The sequence below is a fragment of the Salmo trutta genome, chromosome 1 (assembly GCF_901001165.1).
Source record: "Salmo trutta chromosome 1, fSalTru1.1, whole genome shotgun sequence".
Taxonomy (NCBI): domain Eukaryota; kingdom Metazoa; phylum Chordata; class Actinopteri; order Salmoniformes; family Salmonidae; genus Salmo; species Salmo trutta.
The window spans coordinates 33,918,062-33,933,554 of record NC_042957.1 but is presented as its reverse complement, the minus strand read 5'-3'; the positions used below and the strand labels follow the sequence as shown (position 1 = coordinate 33,933,554).

Genomic DNA, 15,493 nt, shown 5'->3' with positions numbered 1-15,493 from the left:
CACTCCAAGATTTAAGACTAGCAATGAATCATTGGTTTTAATCACTACAACTAACACTGCTTTTCATCCTCTCTTTCATGTTATGCTACCTGCATGCCGATCACGGGCGGCACCTGGCAAACCTCTCTTCAACATTGATGCTGGCAACAATGACAAGATACTGGAACTCATCATGGCTCTGGTTCCTTCGCTATCGCTGCGGGCTAGCTCTGAGCTATAGACATCTCACTCCAGCATGGGTGCTGCTACTGCTTCGCAATCGGTCCCAGCTTCATCCTGAAGATCAAGGGCCGATGATCCTCTGCTGCTTATGAACTTTACATTTGATAAAATGTTCTGAGATCGTGGACGCCTAGAGGAGTTCCTGCAGTAAATTGCTAATTTTGCCATGATCCAGTAGCTATGTTGCTTTTCTCTAGTGGTTAGAGCGTTGGACTAGTAACCGAAAGGTTGCGAGATCGAATCCCCGAGCTGACAAGGTAAAGATCTGTCGTTCTGCCCCTGAACACTGTTCCTAGGACGTCATTGAAAATAAGAATTTGTACTTAACTGACTTGCCTAGTTAAATATAGGTAAAAAGAAAATATATATAACACTGTGTCACGTCCTGACCAGTAAAGGGGTCATTTGTCATTGTAGTATGGTCAGGGCGTGGCAGGGGGTGTTGTTTTTGTGTGTTTTGGGGGTTGGTTTATTTAGAGGGGATTTGTTCTAGTTTTCATTTTCTATGTTCGGTTTCTATGTGTGGCTGAGTATGGTTTCCAATCAGAGGCAGGTGTCTTTCGTTGTCTCTGATTGGAAGCCATACATAGGCAGCCCTTTTTTCCTTTGGGTTTGTGGGTGGTTGTTTTCTGTATAGCCGTGTGCCTTACGGAACTGTTTGGTCATTTGGTTATTTTGTTTGAGTGTTCTCTCTAAATAAAGAAAGAAGATGAGCACTATACCCGCTGCGCCTTGGTCTGTCCCTTACGACGCCTATGACACAGTGATTGTATATATAGCTACAAGTGGTTGGCTGGGTTCACAGATAGAATATTGCCATGTACCAGATGACAGCACATTTTGCCTCCGCGAGGACACTGGGCTGTGCGTCACATGAGAATTAGCCTACTCATAAGTCTCAGAAGCTATCTCAGTGGCGTGATTACGGCACAATGTAGATGGGTAGATTATATTCATTTACCAAGATGGCAGGTTCATCTTGCCTCAGCAAAGTCACTAGGAGCTGAGTTACATGGGAAATGAACTTACTGCAGTTTTCTGAGGTGCTATTTCAGTAAGGTGTGCCTGCTATAGCCCACACACAGCTTCACCTGCAGGCTACACATACAGAGGCTTGCGAAAGTATTCACCCTCCTTGGCATTTTTCCTATTTTATTGCTTTACAACCTGGAATTAAAATAGATTTTCTGGGGGGTTTGTATAATTTGATTTACACAACACTTTGAAGATACAAAATATTTTTTATTGTGAAACAAGCAAGAAATAAGACAAAAAAACTGAACTTGAGCGTGCATAACTACTCCCCCCCCCCCCCCCCCCCCCCAAAGTCAATACTATGTAGAGACACCTTTTGCAGCAATTACAGTTGCTAGTCTCTTGGGGTATGTCTCTAGAAGCTTGGCACATCTAGCCACTGGGATTTTTGGCCATTCTTCAAGGCAAAACTGCTCCAGCTCCTTCGAGTTGGATGGGTTCCGCTGGTGTACAGCAATCTTTAAGTCATACCACAGATTCTCAATTGGATAAGAGGTCTGGGCATTGACTAGGCCGTTTCAAGACATTTAAATGTTTCCCCATAAACCACTTGAGTGTTGCTTTAGCAGTATGCTTAGGGCCATTGTTCTGCTGGAAGGTGAACCTCCGTCCCAGTCTCAAATCTCTGGAAGACTGAAACAGGTTTCCCTCAAGAATTTCCTTGTAGTTAGCGCCATCCATCCATCATTCCTTCAATTCTACCAGTTTCCCAGTCCCTGCCGATGAAAAACATCCCCACAGCATGATGCTGCCATCACAATGCTTCAGTGTTCTCGGGGTGTTTATCTTGATGGCCAAAAAGCTCAAGTTTAGTCTCATCTGACCAGAGTACCTTCTTCCATATGTTTGGGGAGTCTTCCGCATGCCTTTTTTTTGCGAACACTTAAAGCAATTGCTTTTTTCTGGCCACTCTTCTGTAAAGCCCAGCTCTGTGGAGTGTACGACTTAAAGTGGACCTATGGACAGATACTCCAATCTCCGCTGTGGAGCTTTGCAGCTCCTTCGTGGTTATCTTTGGTCTCTTTGTTGCCTCTCTGATTAATGCACTCCTTGCCTGGTCCGGGAGTTTTGGTGGGCGGCCCTCTCTTGGCAGGTTTGTTGTGGTGCCATATTCTTTCCATTGTTTAAAATGGATTTAATGGTGCTCTGTGGGATTTTCAAAGTTTGAATTTTTTTTATAACCCAACCCTGATCTGTACTTCTCTACAACTTTGTCCCTGACCTGTTTGGAGAGCTCCTTGGTCTTCATGGTGCCGCTTGCTTGATGGTGTCCCTTGCTTAGTGGTGTTGCAGAGTCTGGGGCCTTTCAGAACAGGTGTACACATGTATATAAACTCAGCAAAAAAATTAATCTTTCAAGACCCTGTCTTTCAAAGATAATTCGTAAATATCCAAATAACTTCACAGATTTTCATTGTAAAGAGTTTAAACACATGCTTGTTCAATGAACCATGAACAATTAATGAACATGCACGGTCGTTAAGACACTAACAGCTTACAGATGGTAATTAAGATCACAGTTATGAAAACTTAGGACACTAAAGAGGCCTTTCTACTGACTCTGAAAAACACCAAAAGAAAGATGCCCAGGGTCCCTGCTCATCTGCGTGAACATGCCTTAGGCATGCTGCAAGGAGGCATGAGGACTGCAGATTTGGCCAGGGCAATAAATTGCAATGTCTGTATTGTGAGACGCCCAAGACAGCGCTACAGGGAGACAGGACAAACAGCTGATCGTCCTCGCAGTGGCAGACCACGTGTAACAACACCTGCACAGGATCGGTACATCCGAACATCACACCTGCGGGAAAGGTACAGGATGGAAACAACAACTGCCCGAGTTACACCAGGAACGCACAATCCCTCCATCAGTGCTCAGACTGTCCGAAATAGGCTGAGAGAGGCTGGACTGAGGGTTTGTAGGCCTGATGTAAGGCAGGTCCTCACCAGACATCACAGGCAACAACGTCGCCTATGGGCACAAACCCACCATCGATGGACCAGACAGGACTGGCAAAAAGTGCTCTTCACTGACGAGTCGCGGTTTTGTCTCACCAGGGGTGATGGTCGGATTCGCGTTTATAATCAAAGGAATGAGCGTTACACCGAGGCCTGTACTCTGGAGCGGTATCGATTTGTAGGTGGAGGGTCCGTCATGGTCTGGGGCGGTGTGTCACAGCATCATCGGACTGAGCTTGTTGTCATTGCAGGCAATCTCAACGCTGTGAATTACAGGGAAGACATCCTCCTCCCTCATGTGGTACACTTCCTGCAGGCTCATCCTGACATGACCCTCCAGCATGACAATGCCACCAGTCATACTGCTTGTTCTGTGAGTGATTTCCTGTAAGACAGGAATGTCAGTGTTCTGCCATGGCCAGCGAAGAGCCCGGATCTCAATCCCATTGAGCACGTCTGGGACCTGTTGGATCGGAGGGTGGGGGCAAGGGCCATTCCCCCCAGAAATGTCTGGGAACTTGCAGGTGCTTTGGTGGAAGATTGGGGTAACCACTCACAGCAAGAACTGGCAAATCTGGTGCAGTCCATGAGGAGATGCACTGCAGTACTTAATGCAGCTGGTACACCAGATACTTACTGTTAATTTTGACCCCCCCCCCCTTTGTTCAGGGACACATTATTCCATTTCTGTTAGTCACATGTCTGTGGAACTTGTTCAGTTTATGTCTCAGTTGTTGAATCTTATGTTCATAGAAATATTTACACATGTTAAGTTTGCTGAAAATAAACACAGTTGATAGTGAGAGGACATTTATTTTTTTGCTGAGTTTATATACTGAGATCATGTGACAGATCATGTGGCACAGGTGGACTTTATTTAACTAATTATGTGACTTTTGAAGGTAATTGGTTGCACCAGATCTTATTTAGGGGCTTCATAGCAAAGGGGGTGAATACTCGCACCACTTTTCCGTTTAGAATTTTTTTAAACAAGTTATTTTTTTTATTTCACTTCACCAATTTGGACTATTTTGTGTATGTCCATTACATGAAATCCAAATAAAAATCATTTTAAATTACAGGTTGTAATACAACAAAATAGGAAAAACGCCAAGTGGGATGAATACTTTTGCAAAGCACTGTAGTGTCATACAGATGACATTGCTGAATTATCTTAAAGCTCTTAAATGGTGCACTTCTACCATACACAGTTTGTTGTCTGACAACAGTTCTGCTGTTTTGGGGATTGGGCTATGGTCAAAAGTAGTGCACTGTTTGGGAATAGGGTACTATTTGGGACTGCCTTCCAGCCAGCTGACAAATCTGGGAACAAAAATGATCTGATAGGTTGCAAGATGTAAATAAACCATCACATTGGCCTTGCTATTACCCTCAGCCTGAACTTGCTTTTTTTCCTGTTATCAACTCCACAGAAAGAATAGGCTGCATTAAGCTTTTACGTTTTGGGGATTCCTCCCTATGATGGCATTACAAGCCCTCCAAAACACTCCCATCAGTACTTTTAAACAGTCCTCGTAAATTGTGAAAAATGATGGAAGTTTTGGCCGAGCAGAGAGAGGCAGTGTGGGACAGAGAGAGGATACGTCCCAAATGGCACCCTATTCCCTATATAGTGCACTACTTTTTACCAAGCTATTCCCTATATAGTGCACTACTTTTGACCAGGGCCTGGTCAAATGCAGTGCACAATATAGGGAATAGGGTACCATTTGGGACACACAGAGTGGCGGTGCCAGATATAGAAGGGGCTTGGGCTCTGTTTGCCAGATGGATCGACACGACGCTGCTGGCGAGGGTCTCATTACAACTACCCGGGGGCCCTGCTAAGATAAAACAGGCATGGGGATCTGATGAGAGAAATCCAGTCAGCATTCTGTCAGCCCAGCGAGCTCTCTCTCTACCTCGTCCCCTCCTCGCCCCTCACCCTTCAGCCGATCCCTCCCTGGCTTCATCAGAGCGCTATTGTTTGTGCTGTGGCAGAAAATAGCCCTGTCCACCATGCAGCCCAGCAGTGGCATAGGAACACTCAAGCAGAGAGGAGAGATTCTGTCTGCTGTGAGCGAAGCACCTGTGTGGTGACTCAGAACCCAAGATGGAGTGGCAGAGTTGGCAGGTGTTGTTGCTCTGTCAGGTGGTTATTTCCCTGGTTGTTATGTAGAGCTGCAATTAGAACATGTGATGAGTTGGAGGAAATGGTAAACAACCATGTTTTGTGAATAAATACAGCCAGTAGAGGTGGTGTACTGCTAATGAATGTTTATATACTGTAGGCTAACAGTGGAGCTGATGATCTAAGGGGAGATAGCATTACTCTTGCAGATCCGAGCGTCCCAATGCAGGAGGGGAGAGGATAAAGACATCGCTTACTGGCACCGAGTGCTGGATGACAACGAAGCTGAAGAGATTGAGCTCAGCGCACATGTGATAGATGGGCTGCACGAGCCTGCGTGAGCTTCTGTGACTGGGGTTTGAATCTTGGCTGTCTGTCAATACGGCAGAAGAGGCTTGGCATATGGGCCAGCTAAATAATCACACCACTGAGATTACTGGTCCATTTCTAACAGGATAATCCGCTGTGAAAGATGAATGGGGAAGTTATGTAATTGTGAAGGATATTATGGAGCGGGACCTAGCTACAGTACATCAAGCCATTTTCACATCTATCTCTGCATTCACACCTTCAGTGTCTTTTGTAGTATAAAATAAAAGTAGCCTTGGCTGGCTTGTGAGAGCCAGAAATACTCATAGGAGCAGGAGCCGGTTTCAGTATCATGAGACAGTTTAACGTACAAGTACACCCTCTGGGCAGGACGGTAGTCTGTCGCAGGGCCTTAGCCCCAATCTATTTCCTTGATGCTGAGTGCCAAACGGGCGCATCGGGTCCCATTTTAAGGTCTTTGGTAGGACTCGGCCAGATAGAACTCCCAACCTTCCAATCTCAGGGAGGACACTAACCACAAGGCCCCTGACTTGGTCTGTTGCAGTGTATCTGGCATTGATTGTTTTTGCCTCGTTGGAAAAATGTGTCTGTCTTAGGTCAGTTAGGATCACCACATTAATTGTAAGAATGTGAAATGTCAGAATAATAGTAGAGAGAATAATTTATTTCAGCTTTTATTTCTTTTATCACATTCCCAGTGGGTCAGAAGTTAACATACACTCAATTAGTATTTGGTAGCATTGCCTATAAATTGCTTAACTTGAGTCAAACGTTTCGGGTAGCCTTCCACAAGCTTCCCACAATAGGTTGGGTGAATTTTGGCCCATTCCTCCTGACAGAGCTGGTGTAACTGAGTTGGGTTTGTAGGCCTCCTTGCTTGCACACGCTTTTTCAGTTCTGCTCACAATTTTTCTATAGGATTGAGGTCAGGGCTTTGTGATGGCCATCCAATACCCTGACTTTGTGGTCCTTAAGCCATTTTGCCCCCGCTTTGGAAGTATGCTTGGGGTCATTGTCCATTTGAAAGACCCATTTGCGACCAAGCTTTAACTTCCTGACTGATGTCTTGAGATGTTGCTTCAATATATCCACATAATTTCCCTCCTCATGATGCCATCTATTTTGTGAAGTGCACCAGTCCCTCCTGCAGCAAAGCATCCCAACAACATGATGCTGCCCCCCCGTGCTTCACGTTTGGGATGGTGTTCTTCGGCTTGCAAGACTCCCCCTTTTTCCTCCAAGCATAATGATGGTCATTATGGCCAAACAGTTCGATTTTTGTTTCATCAGACCAGAGGACATTTCTCCAAAAAGTACAATCTTTGTCTCCATGTGCAGTTGCAAACCGTAGTCTGGCTTTTTTATGTCGGTTTTAGAGCAGTGGCTTCTTCCTTGCTGAGTGGCCTTTCAGGTTATGTTGATATAGGACTCGTTTTACTGTGGAAATAGATACTTTTGTACCTGTTTCCTCCAGCATCTTCACAAGGTCCTTTGCTGTTGTTCTGGGGTTGATTTGCACTTTTTGCATCAAAGTACGTTCATCTCTAGGAGACAGAACACATCTTCTTCCTGAGCGGTATGACGGCTGCGTGGTCCCATGGTGTTTATACTTGACTACTATTGTTTGTACAGATGATCGTGGTACCTTCAGGCATTTGGAAATTGCTCCCAAGGATGAACCAGACTTGTGGAGGTCTACAAGTTATTTTCTGAGGTATTGGCTGATTTCTTTTGATTTTCCCATGATGTCAAGCAAAGAGGCACTAAGTTTGAAGGTAGGCCTTGAAATACATCCAGAGGTACACCTCTAATTGACTCAAGTGATGTCAATAAGCCTATCAGAAGCTTCTAAAGCCATGACATCATTTTCTGGAATTTTCCAAGCTGTTTAAAGGCACAGTCAACTTAGTATATGTAAACTTCTGACCCACTGGAATTGTGATACAGTGAATTACAAGTGAAATAATCTGTCTGTTGGAAAAATGACTTGCGTCATGCACAAAGTAGATGTCCTAACCAACTTGCAAAACTATAGTTAGTTAACAAGAAATGTGTGGAGTGGTTGAAAAACTAGTTTTAATGACTCCATCCTAAGTGTATGTAAACCTCCGACTTCAACTATATATACAGTGCTGTGAAAAAGTATTTGCCTCCCTTCCTGATTTCTTATTTTTTTGTACATTTGTCACACTTAAATGTTTCAGATCATCAAACAAATTTTAATATTACACAAAGATAAGCCAAGTAAACACAAAATTCAGTTTTTAAGTGATAATTTTATTTATTAAGGGAAAAAATCTATCCGATCCTTCATGGCCCTATGTGACAAAGTAATTGCCCACCCTTGTTAAATCATTAATTTACTGTAGTTAATCACATTTTTTGTAAAGCTGAGTTCAATTTCACTAGCCACACCCAGGCCTGATTACTGCCAGACCTGTTGAATCAAGAAATCCCTTAAATAGAAACTGTCTGACAAAGTGAAGTAGGCCAAAAGATCTCAAAAAGCAAGACATCATGCCGCGACCCAAAGAAATTCAGGAACAGATGAGAAACAAAGTAATTGACATCTATCAGTCTGGAAAGGGGTTATAAAGCCATTTCTAAAGCTTTGGGACTCCAGCGAACCACGGTGAGACCCATTGTCCACAAATGGAGAAAATTTGGAACAGTGGTGAACCTTCCCAGAAATGGTCGGTCTACCAAAATTACCCCAAGAGCGCAGCGACGACTCATCCAAGAGGTCACAAAAGAACCCACAACAACATCTAAAGAACTGCTGGCCTCACTTGCCTCATTTAAGGTTAGTGTTCATGGCTCAACCATAAGAAAGAGACTGGGCAAAAATGGCATCCATGGCAGAGTTCCAAGGCGAAAACCACTGCTGACCAAAAAGAACATAAAGGCTCGTCTCAGTTTTGGCAAAAAACATCTTGATGATCCCCAAGACTTTTGGGAAAATATTCTGTGGACTGATGAGACAAAAGTTGAACTTTTTGGAAGGTGTGCGTCCTGTTACATCTGGCGTAAAAGTAACACAGCACTTCAGAAAAAGAACATCATACCAACAGTCAAATATGGTGGTGGTAGTGTGATGGTCTGGGGCTGCTTTGCTGCTTCAGGACCTGGACGACTTGCTGTGATTGATGGAACCATAAATTCTGCTCTCTACCAAAGAATCCTGAAGGAGAATGTCCGGCCATCAGTTCGTGACCTCAAGCTGAAGCGCATGTGGGTTCTGCAGCAGGACAATGATCCAAAACACACCAGCAAGTCCACCTCTGAATAGCTTTTTTAAAAAAATGAAGGTTTTGGAGTGGCCTAGTCAAAGTCCGGACTTGAATCCATTTGAGATGCTGTGGCGTGACCTTAAAAAGGTGATTCAGGCCTCCTGGGTGGCGCAGTGGTCTAAGGTTGCATTGCATTGCATTGCAGTGCTAGCTGTGCCACCAGAGATTCTGGGTTCGAGTCCAGGCTCTGTCGCAGCTGGCCGCAACCGGGAGGCCCATGGGGCAGCGCACAATTAGCACAGCGTCGTCCGGGTTAGGGAGGGTTTGGCCGGCAGGGATATCCTTGTCTCATCTCGCACTAGCGACTCCTGTGGCCGGCCGGGCGCAGTGCACACTGACCAGGTCGCCAGGTGTACGGTGTTTCCTCTGACACGTTGGTGCGGCTGGATTCCGGGTTGGATGGGCATTGTGTCAAGAAGCAGTGCGGCTTGGTTGGGTTGTGTTTCGGAGGATGCATGGCTCTCGACCTTCGCCTCTCCTGAGTCCTTACGGGAGTTGCAGCGATGAGACAAGACTGTAACTACTACCAATTGGATACCATAAAATTGGGGAGAAAAAAGGGGGGAAAAATAAAGAAAAAAGGCAGTTCATGCTCGAAAACCCTCCAATGTGGCTGAATTAAAACAATTCTGCAAAGAAGAGTGGGCCAAAATTCCTCCACAGCGATGTGAAAGACTCATTGCCAGTTATTGCAAACTCTTGATTGCAGTTGTTGCTGCTGAGGGTGGCACAACCAGTTATTAGGTTTAGGGGGCAATTACTTTTTCACATAGGGCCATGAAGGTTCGGATATCTTTTTTCCCTTAATAAATAAAATTATCACTTAAAAAATGCATTTTGTGTTTACTTGGGTTATCTTTGTGTAATATTTACATTTGTTTGATGATCTGAAACATTTAAGTGTGACAAATGTGCAAAAAAATAAGAAATCAGAAGGGGGCCAATACTTTTTCACACAGCACTGTATATATCTATCTTGACAGTGATCAAGGTGAGCTCTTCAAAAAGATTTTGCTGTGTTTTGTTTGTTTGATGTGGAGGCAGCCTTGCTCCCATTCAATCGGCGGGCTACAGAGCTGGAAACTAAACTCCTCAAGCCACCATTCACCCCTATCACAGCCCGATGAACTGAGTCATTTGTAGACCATGCAAGAGAAATAGGCACTAAAGGCAGAGACTAATAACTTCCTGGCAGGGTTGAATCTGGAGCAGCAATTAATATTGCCCTCTTCGTATCAACTTCAGATCAAATACAGTATGTAACCAGAAATGTGTCTCGATTCATCTGTCTGTTCATATCAACTTTATATCAAACAAGAAACCTTCAATATCTCAATACTTTCTCAATCCACACCACCCAGAGAAACATTAAAATTAGATGCCTTTTGTAATCTAACTTTGAATTTATACAGATTCCTCTCCTCAAAGGAGGTTTATCTCCACAAAATTCACATAACAAAAAGTACGGATGAAGAAAAATGCATTTGGAGCGTACCTTTTCTTCTAAAATGAAGTCCACCCCTCTTCATTTTTCTTCATCCATATCCCGTTCAATATGTTTTTTTTTGGCTATAGCAAAATAACCAACTACCCACTGAACCTCTGTTCCTGTTTGATAAAGCGATGTGAGGAACCATGGAAACAGTAATCAGAGTGCAGTCTTTTAAATGTGTCAAAGTTGGCCTAATCGATCTCAGAGGCAGAGCAGGATATTAATTTTAGACTGGGTAAGAATAATATTGTTGCCATAGAGTCTGTCTCCCCTAAGCAAAGAGGCTTTTACCTGAGAGCAAAATGTACAAGAGGGAAAATGACATTTTTCATATCATAATACAACTGAATCTTATGTACAGAAGGCACCATCCATCCAAAATCCCAGTACGATTCTAAATTGGTCAATTTAGAAGGTGCCCACAGCGTATGTTAATTCTCCTACACACACACACACACACACACACACACACACACACACACACACACACACACACACAGTGGGCAGCTTCTGACAAAAAAAGAAAAGGGTGCACCATCATCCACACATCCGGTCTCTGACTTTCACATGAATTAATGATTGCCTATATTATTTTGAACAATTAGGATTTGCTTTACCGAGCTGTGAGAAGTGCCTTGAAGTGATGAGAACAGAAACATTTTTAAAATCAACAGTGATAGCGAACCTCATTAAATGTCATCTGGAGCATTTTCAGCAGTGATGTCCAATAATTTAAATGGTCTTTAAAGTTGTGTTCGATTATTAACTTATTAACATACCAATAAAATGGTTGTTCAGTGTTCAAGGAGGTCGTAAACACCTGGCGTATGCCATAACACACTCTATTAGCCCTTTACGTTTGTTATCTGTTTTGTTACAGCATTCAAAAGATTATGAGAAACTGATACAGCAAACAAATGTTATTACTATTTCGACATCATGATTTAACAATATCACACCTCTACAAGCTTTTGGCTGGAATATAGCAGTTGACCAGCATCATCATTTTTACCACAGTCTGTTCTGAATTATAACCTGCTATGTTATCTAATACTTTGGGCTTTTTAGTTGCATTTCCATCTGACGTTTGAAGTGCAAAATCATCATTACCATCTTGTTTTTTCCAAGGAAAATGGCCATACCCTTAGATTCCATTGAACGTTTTATTTCTTGTATTTCACAATAGCAGAAGTGATTTGTACTCCACTGGGATGGACTTCTACTCGCAGAGTCAATGCAATTACAGCGCATTGCTTATGAGCAGAGAAGCTTTATTGTACAGCATTAGCTAACTTGGATCAAATAGAACCTCCATTGCATGAGTACTTAAGCTGTTGCATGAGTACTTATGAGTACTTAGCTGTTGTATCTCTGTAGTTTACTGTGGTTGTATTTCTCAAAATGTGATGTTTAACAATAAAATCTCAATGGATTTTCAACAGCTTATTATTTCTGTAAATTTTATCTAGCACTTAACACATGCAGCCTGGAATGTAAAGGGAATGCTGAGACATCGTCGAAACATTATCAATATGAGAAATGGTACTGTAGGTGAAGAAATGTGTTAGGTGTCTGTATTCTTGTCTGTCATATTTGACTTTGATTGGTATAATTCTACCAACAGCAGTATTTTGTAATATCCAGAAGGTTGCAGCAGAGTGAACTCACAGGTAATTTAAGCAGCTCCATAGCAAAATATAACAAAAACTACACAAATAAAAACAAATACACTTACATGTTACAATGCATACAGATATAGATACATTGATTGAGGCTTGTTTGATAAAACAAGAGGGCAGCTTTTAGTCCAGTTGGAAGTAAACAACCGTATTCACAATAAAATAATAGCCAACTGATTATTTTTACATTGACCATGAGATGAAATGAGTGATGGTGTTTAATCATAAAATCCATGCTAATCTCATTAAAGAGTTGGAACAATAGTAAACATACAAGAAACGGAACGGAAAAGGTCTCTGTTGGCACCAAGATTTGTGACGTGACTGACTATTATTTTCCTAAGGGGGAGGGGCCTTCCCAGAGGGCTCAGAACCTATTTGTACTTATCATTCCCACATGAGTTATCCTACAATAAGTATATGTCCCGAATGGTTCCCTGTTCCCTACAGTGTGTGCTACTTTTGACCAAAAGTAGTGCACAATGTAGGGAACAGGATACCATTTGGGACGCACCCTAAATCTGTCATACAGCAGGCATTCCATGAATGTTTAAATATTAAACGTTATATCAAGCCTCTGTTTCGCCAAGTCAAAAAGCTATTGATATCCAACACAAATTAACCATGATACCAATAAGGCAAAAAAGTTATTGTTGGTTTAGGTTGGAATATGAATTGTATAGTCTGGGTGGGTGGTAATCTCATGACTGATTGCCAATCATAAGGAAGGTAGCAGACTGTATATAGCCTATTTCTGAATAGATCGTTCAATGTTGGCAGTGATGAATTAATACATTTTTGCTTTGCAAAATAAGCAAGTTTCCAAACTTGGCTGCAGGCCATGTAGATAGGCTTATGAAGTATAATATCATGTTCCTGGGCTTTTTTGAAAACATGCAAGATACAATACTGCACATGTTTTCAGGTTGATTACGACTGAGTTAGCTAACATGCAGTAATTATTGGAGAGCTGCAGTTTGTGGTGCTGCTGACGTAGCTGAGTAAAATGAAATGGGTTTGGCACCCTTTGTCTGGTTGGTAGCTTATTTTCAGGACCTGCAACATCTAAAGCGTATTAGTTTGTGGAAAGCCTTTTTGAAATCCTCATTGGACATGGTGTAAATGATGGGGTTTATTAAAGAGTTAAGATAACCCAACCAAGTGAATATGTCAAATAATTCTGGATAGAAACATGAATCACAGACTGAAACCACTAAAGTGTAAATGAAAAACGGTAGCCAGCATATGATGTAAGCTCCTAGAATGATCCCTAAAGTTTTTGTCGCCTTTCTTTCCCTGGCAGCGGAGATCCTCTTCTTCTCCAGGAGCGCGTCGGATACAATGACTTTCGCATGGTTCACATTGGCAGTTGAGCTATTAGCGTCGCAAGAAGAGGCTTCGTTCGTCCCGTAATTTAGAGAGGTGGTGGATGCCACAGAATGTGTACCCGGCGAGTTTGTTATCAAATGGGCAGAAGTGAGTCTTTTCCCCGGTTTATTAGACGACTGTTTCAAGATTCTCTTTCTGGCTTCCACGTAGATCCTACCGTAAAGGGCTATGAGTAACAAAGTGGGAATATAGAAGGCTCCAAAAGTGGAATAAATAGTGTAGAAAATGTGATCAGTGTTCACGTTGCAAGTGGTAACCTCGTCCGTTTTCACCTGACGCCAGAAGAAGGGCGGCAGTGAGATGGAGATGGCAATCACCCAGGCAGTGGCGATCATCCCCGCTGCGCGCGCTGGTGTGCGCTTCTTGGTGTACTCAACCGCGTCTGTTATTGCCCAGTAACGGTCCAGTGCAATTACGCACAGGTGAAGAATGGATGCGGTGCAACACGTAATGTCTGAAGACAACCATATGTCACACATAACTTGTCCCAAAGTCCATGTTTGACTCACCGTGTATAGTGCGCTGATTGGCATCACCAATACGGACACTAGAAGGTCTGTCAGGGCGAGTGATGCTATCAGAAAGTTTGCAGGCGTATGCAGTTTTCTGGATTGATAAATAGTAGCAATAACGAATGCATTTGATAATGTTGTTGCAAAGGTTATCAGAGATAATGTAAATGCTAAACCGGCTTGGAAAGCCAAACTATCCTCCTCCTCGCCTTCAGTCGTAACATTTACATTGGTATCATTGGTTGACATATTCCAGAACTCTCCATAAATAAAAGAAGTTGGCTTCAACTGACTGGCGCGCTCCATCCTTCGACACTCTTTTGACAGATGTCATTGAGCTTTGAGGGAAAACCCTTCAAAAAGGGAGCACTGGGACTGCTTATCCAACGTAAACGTCGCATTTATTGTCATATTTTCCAGGTTATGCGCAGCTCCATCCCCTTCCGTGTCCATCAGACGCACATTGATTATCCAAAAATCACACGAAAAAAATGTGAACCCTTCTTCTTGAAATATCCTTTGCCTTGACTTTCCATTAATGTACTTTTTTGTTTGTTATACATTCAGCTTTTCAATGGAATGTAGATATGAGAACCTTCCCATTCTATCCATTTTTGATTGTCGTTAGTTTGCCCAATTAAACGTGCATTTATTAATTATGTAGGCCTATCACAGTATTGATAAAAAAACATTTAAAGAATGATAATGATCTGTAGTAGTTTGCTTTCTTTATTGTTGTTCTTTGAGTCTGTTAATCCGCTCTCCTAGGCACTGTGCTGGATCTGCGGCACTTCAGAAGTTGGGCGCGGGCGAGGCTTCACACTTGGTTTTATAGAGAACGCTCGAGCTGGCAGAACCCTACAGATATCACACTGGTCCTCCTCTCTCTGTCTCTCAAGGCTGAGCAAGTGGTTTCATACACCGGGTCATAATGCCCATGGGTTTAGTATTAATCATAGCCAGAAAAGGGCTATCATTTGCATATTAAACTATTTTGACATGCAAATATTGTTATGGTATCTTAAATAGGCCTAACTAATAACATAATAAAACATAAATCTTACATTTACAAATGCATTCCGCTACATAACATTGATTGAGATGCAGTGCAACGCCAGAAAAGTGTCAATCAGCACCTTGGATAGCTCCACTCAGGCGGTCCGCTGCAAGGACCCTTGGACAGCCCCTCTTCGGAAGTTTGTTACAATGTCATCAGTTCAACCGGGAAAGCCACGCTTTGTGATGGTTATATAGTACTTGGATATGTTGTTGGTGATATTATTATAGTCTATACTTAGACTAGGCCTATACGATACTGGTTGTGCTCTGTTCTTTAGAAAATGAAAATACAGGTGTTGTAGGGTGTATAATGAATGCCAATGTCAAATCAAATCAAATCGGTCAAATTGGTCGTGTACACATATTTAGAAGATGTTATCGCAGGTACAGCAAAA

At 42.7% G+C, this 15,493-nt stretch overlaps 1 protein-coding gene across 1 annotated transcript; it reads right to left on the bottom strand.

Annotated features, from left to right (window-relative positions):
- Positions 1 to 12,373: 12,373 nt before the first annotated feature.
- Positions 12,374 to 14,847, bottom strand: LOC115194551 (5-hydroxytryptamine receptor 1B-like). Its single transcript, XM_029754323.1, has one exon. It carries the CDS (start codon positions 14,343 to 14,345, stop codon positions 13,188 to 13,190), a length of 1,158 nt encoding a protein of 385 aa, XP_029610183.1. The 5' UTR covers positions 14,346 to 14,847; the 3' UTR covers positions 12,374 to 13,187.
- Between the last annotated feature and the right edge of the window lie 646 nt (positions 14,848 to 15,493).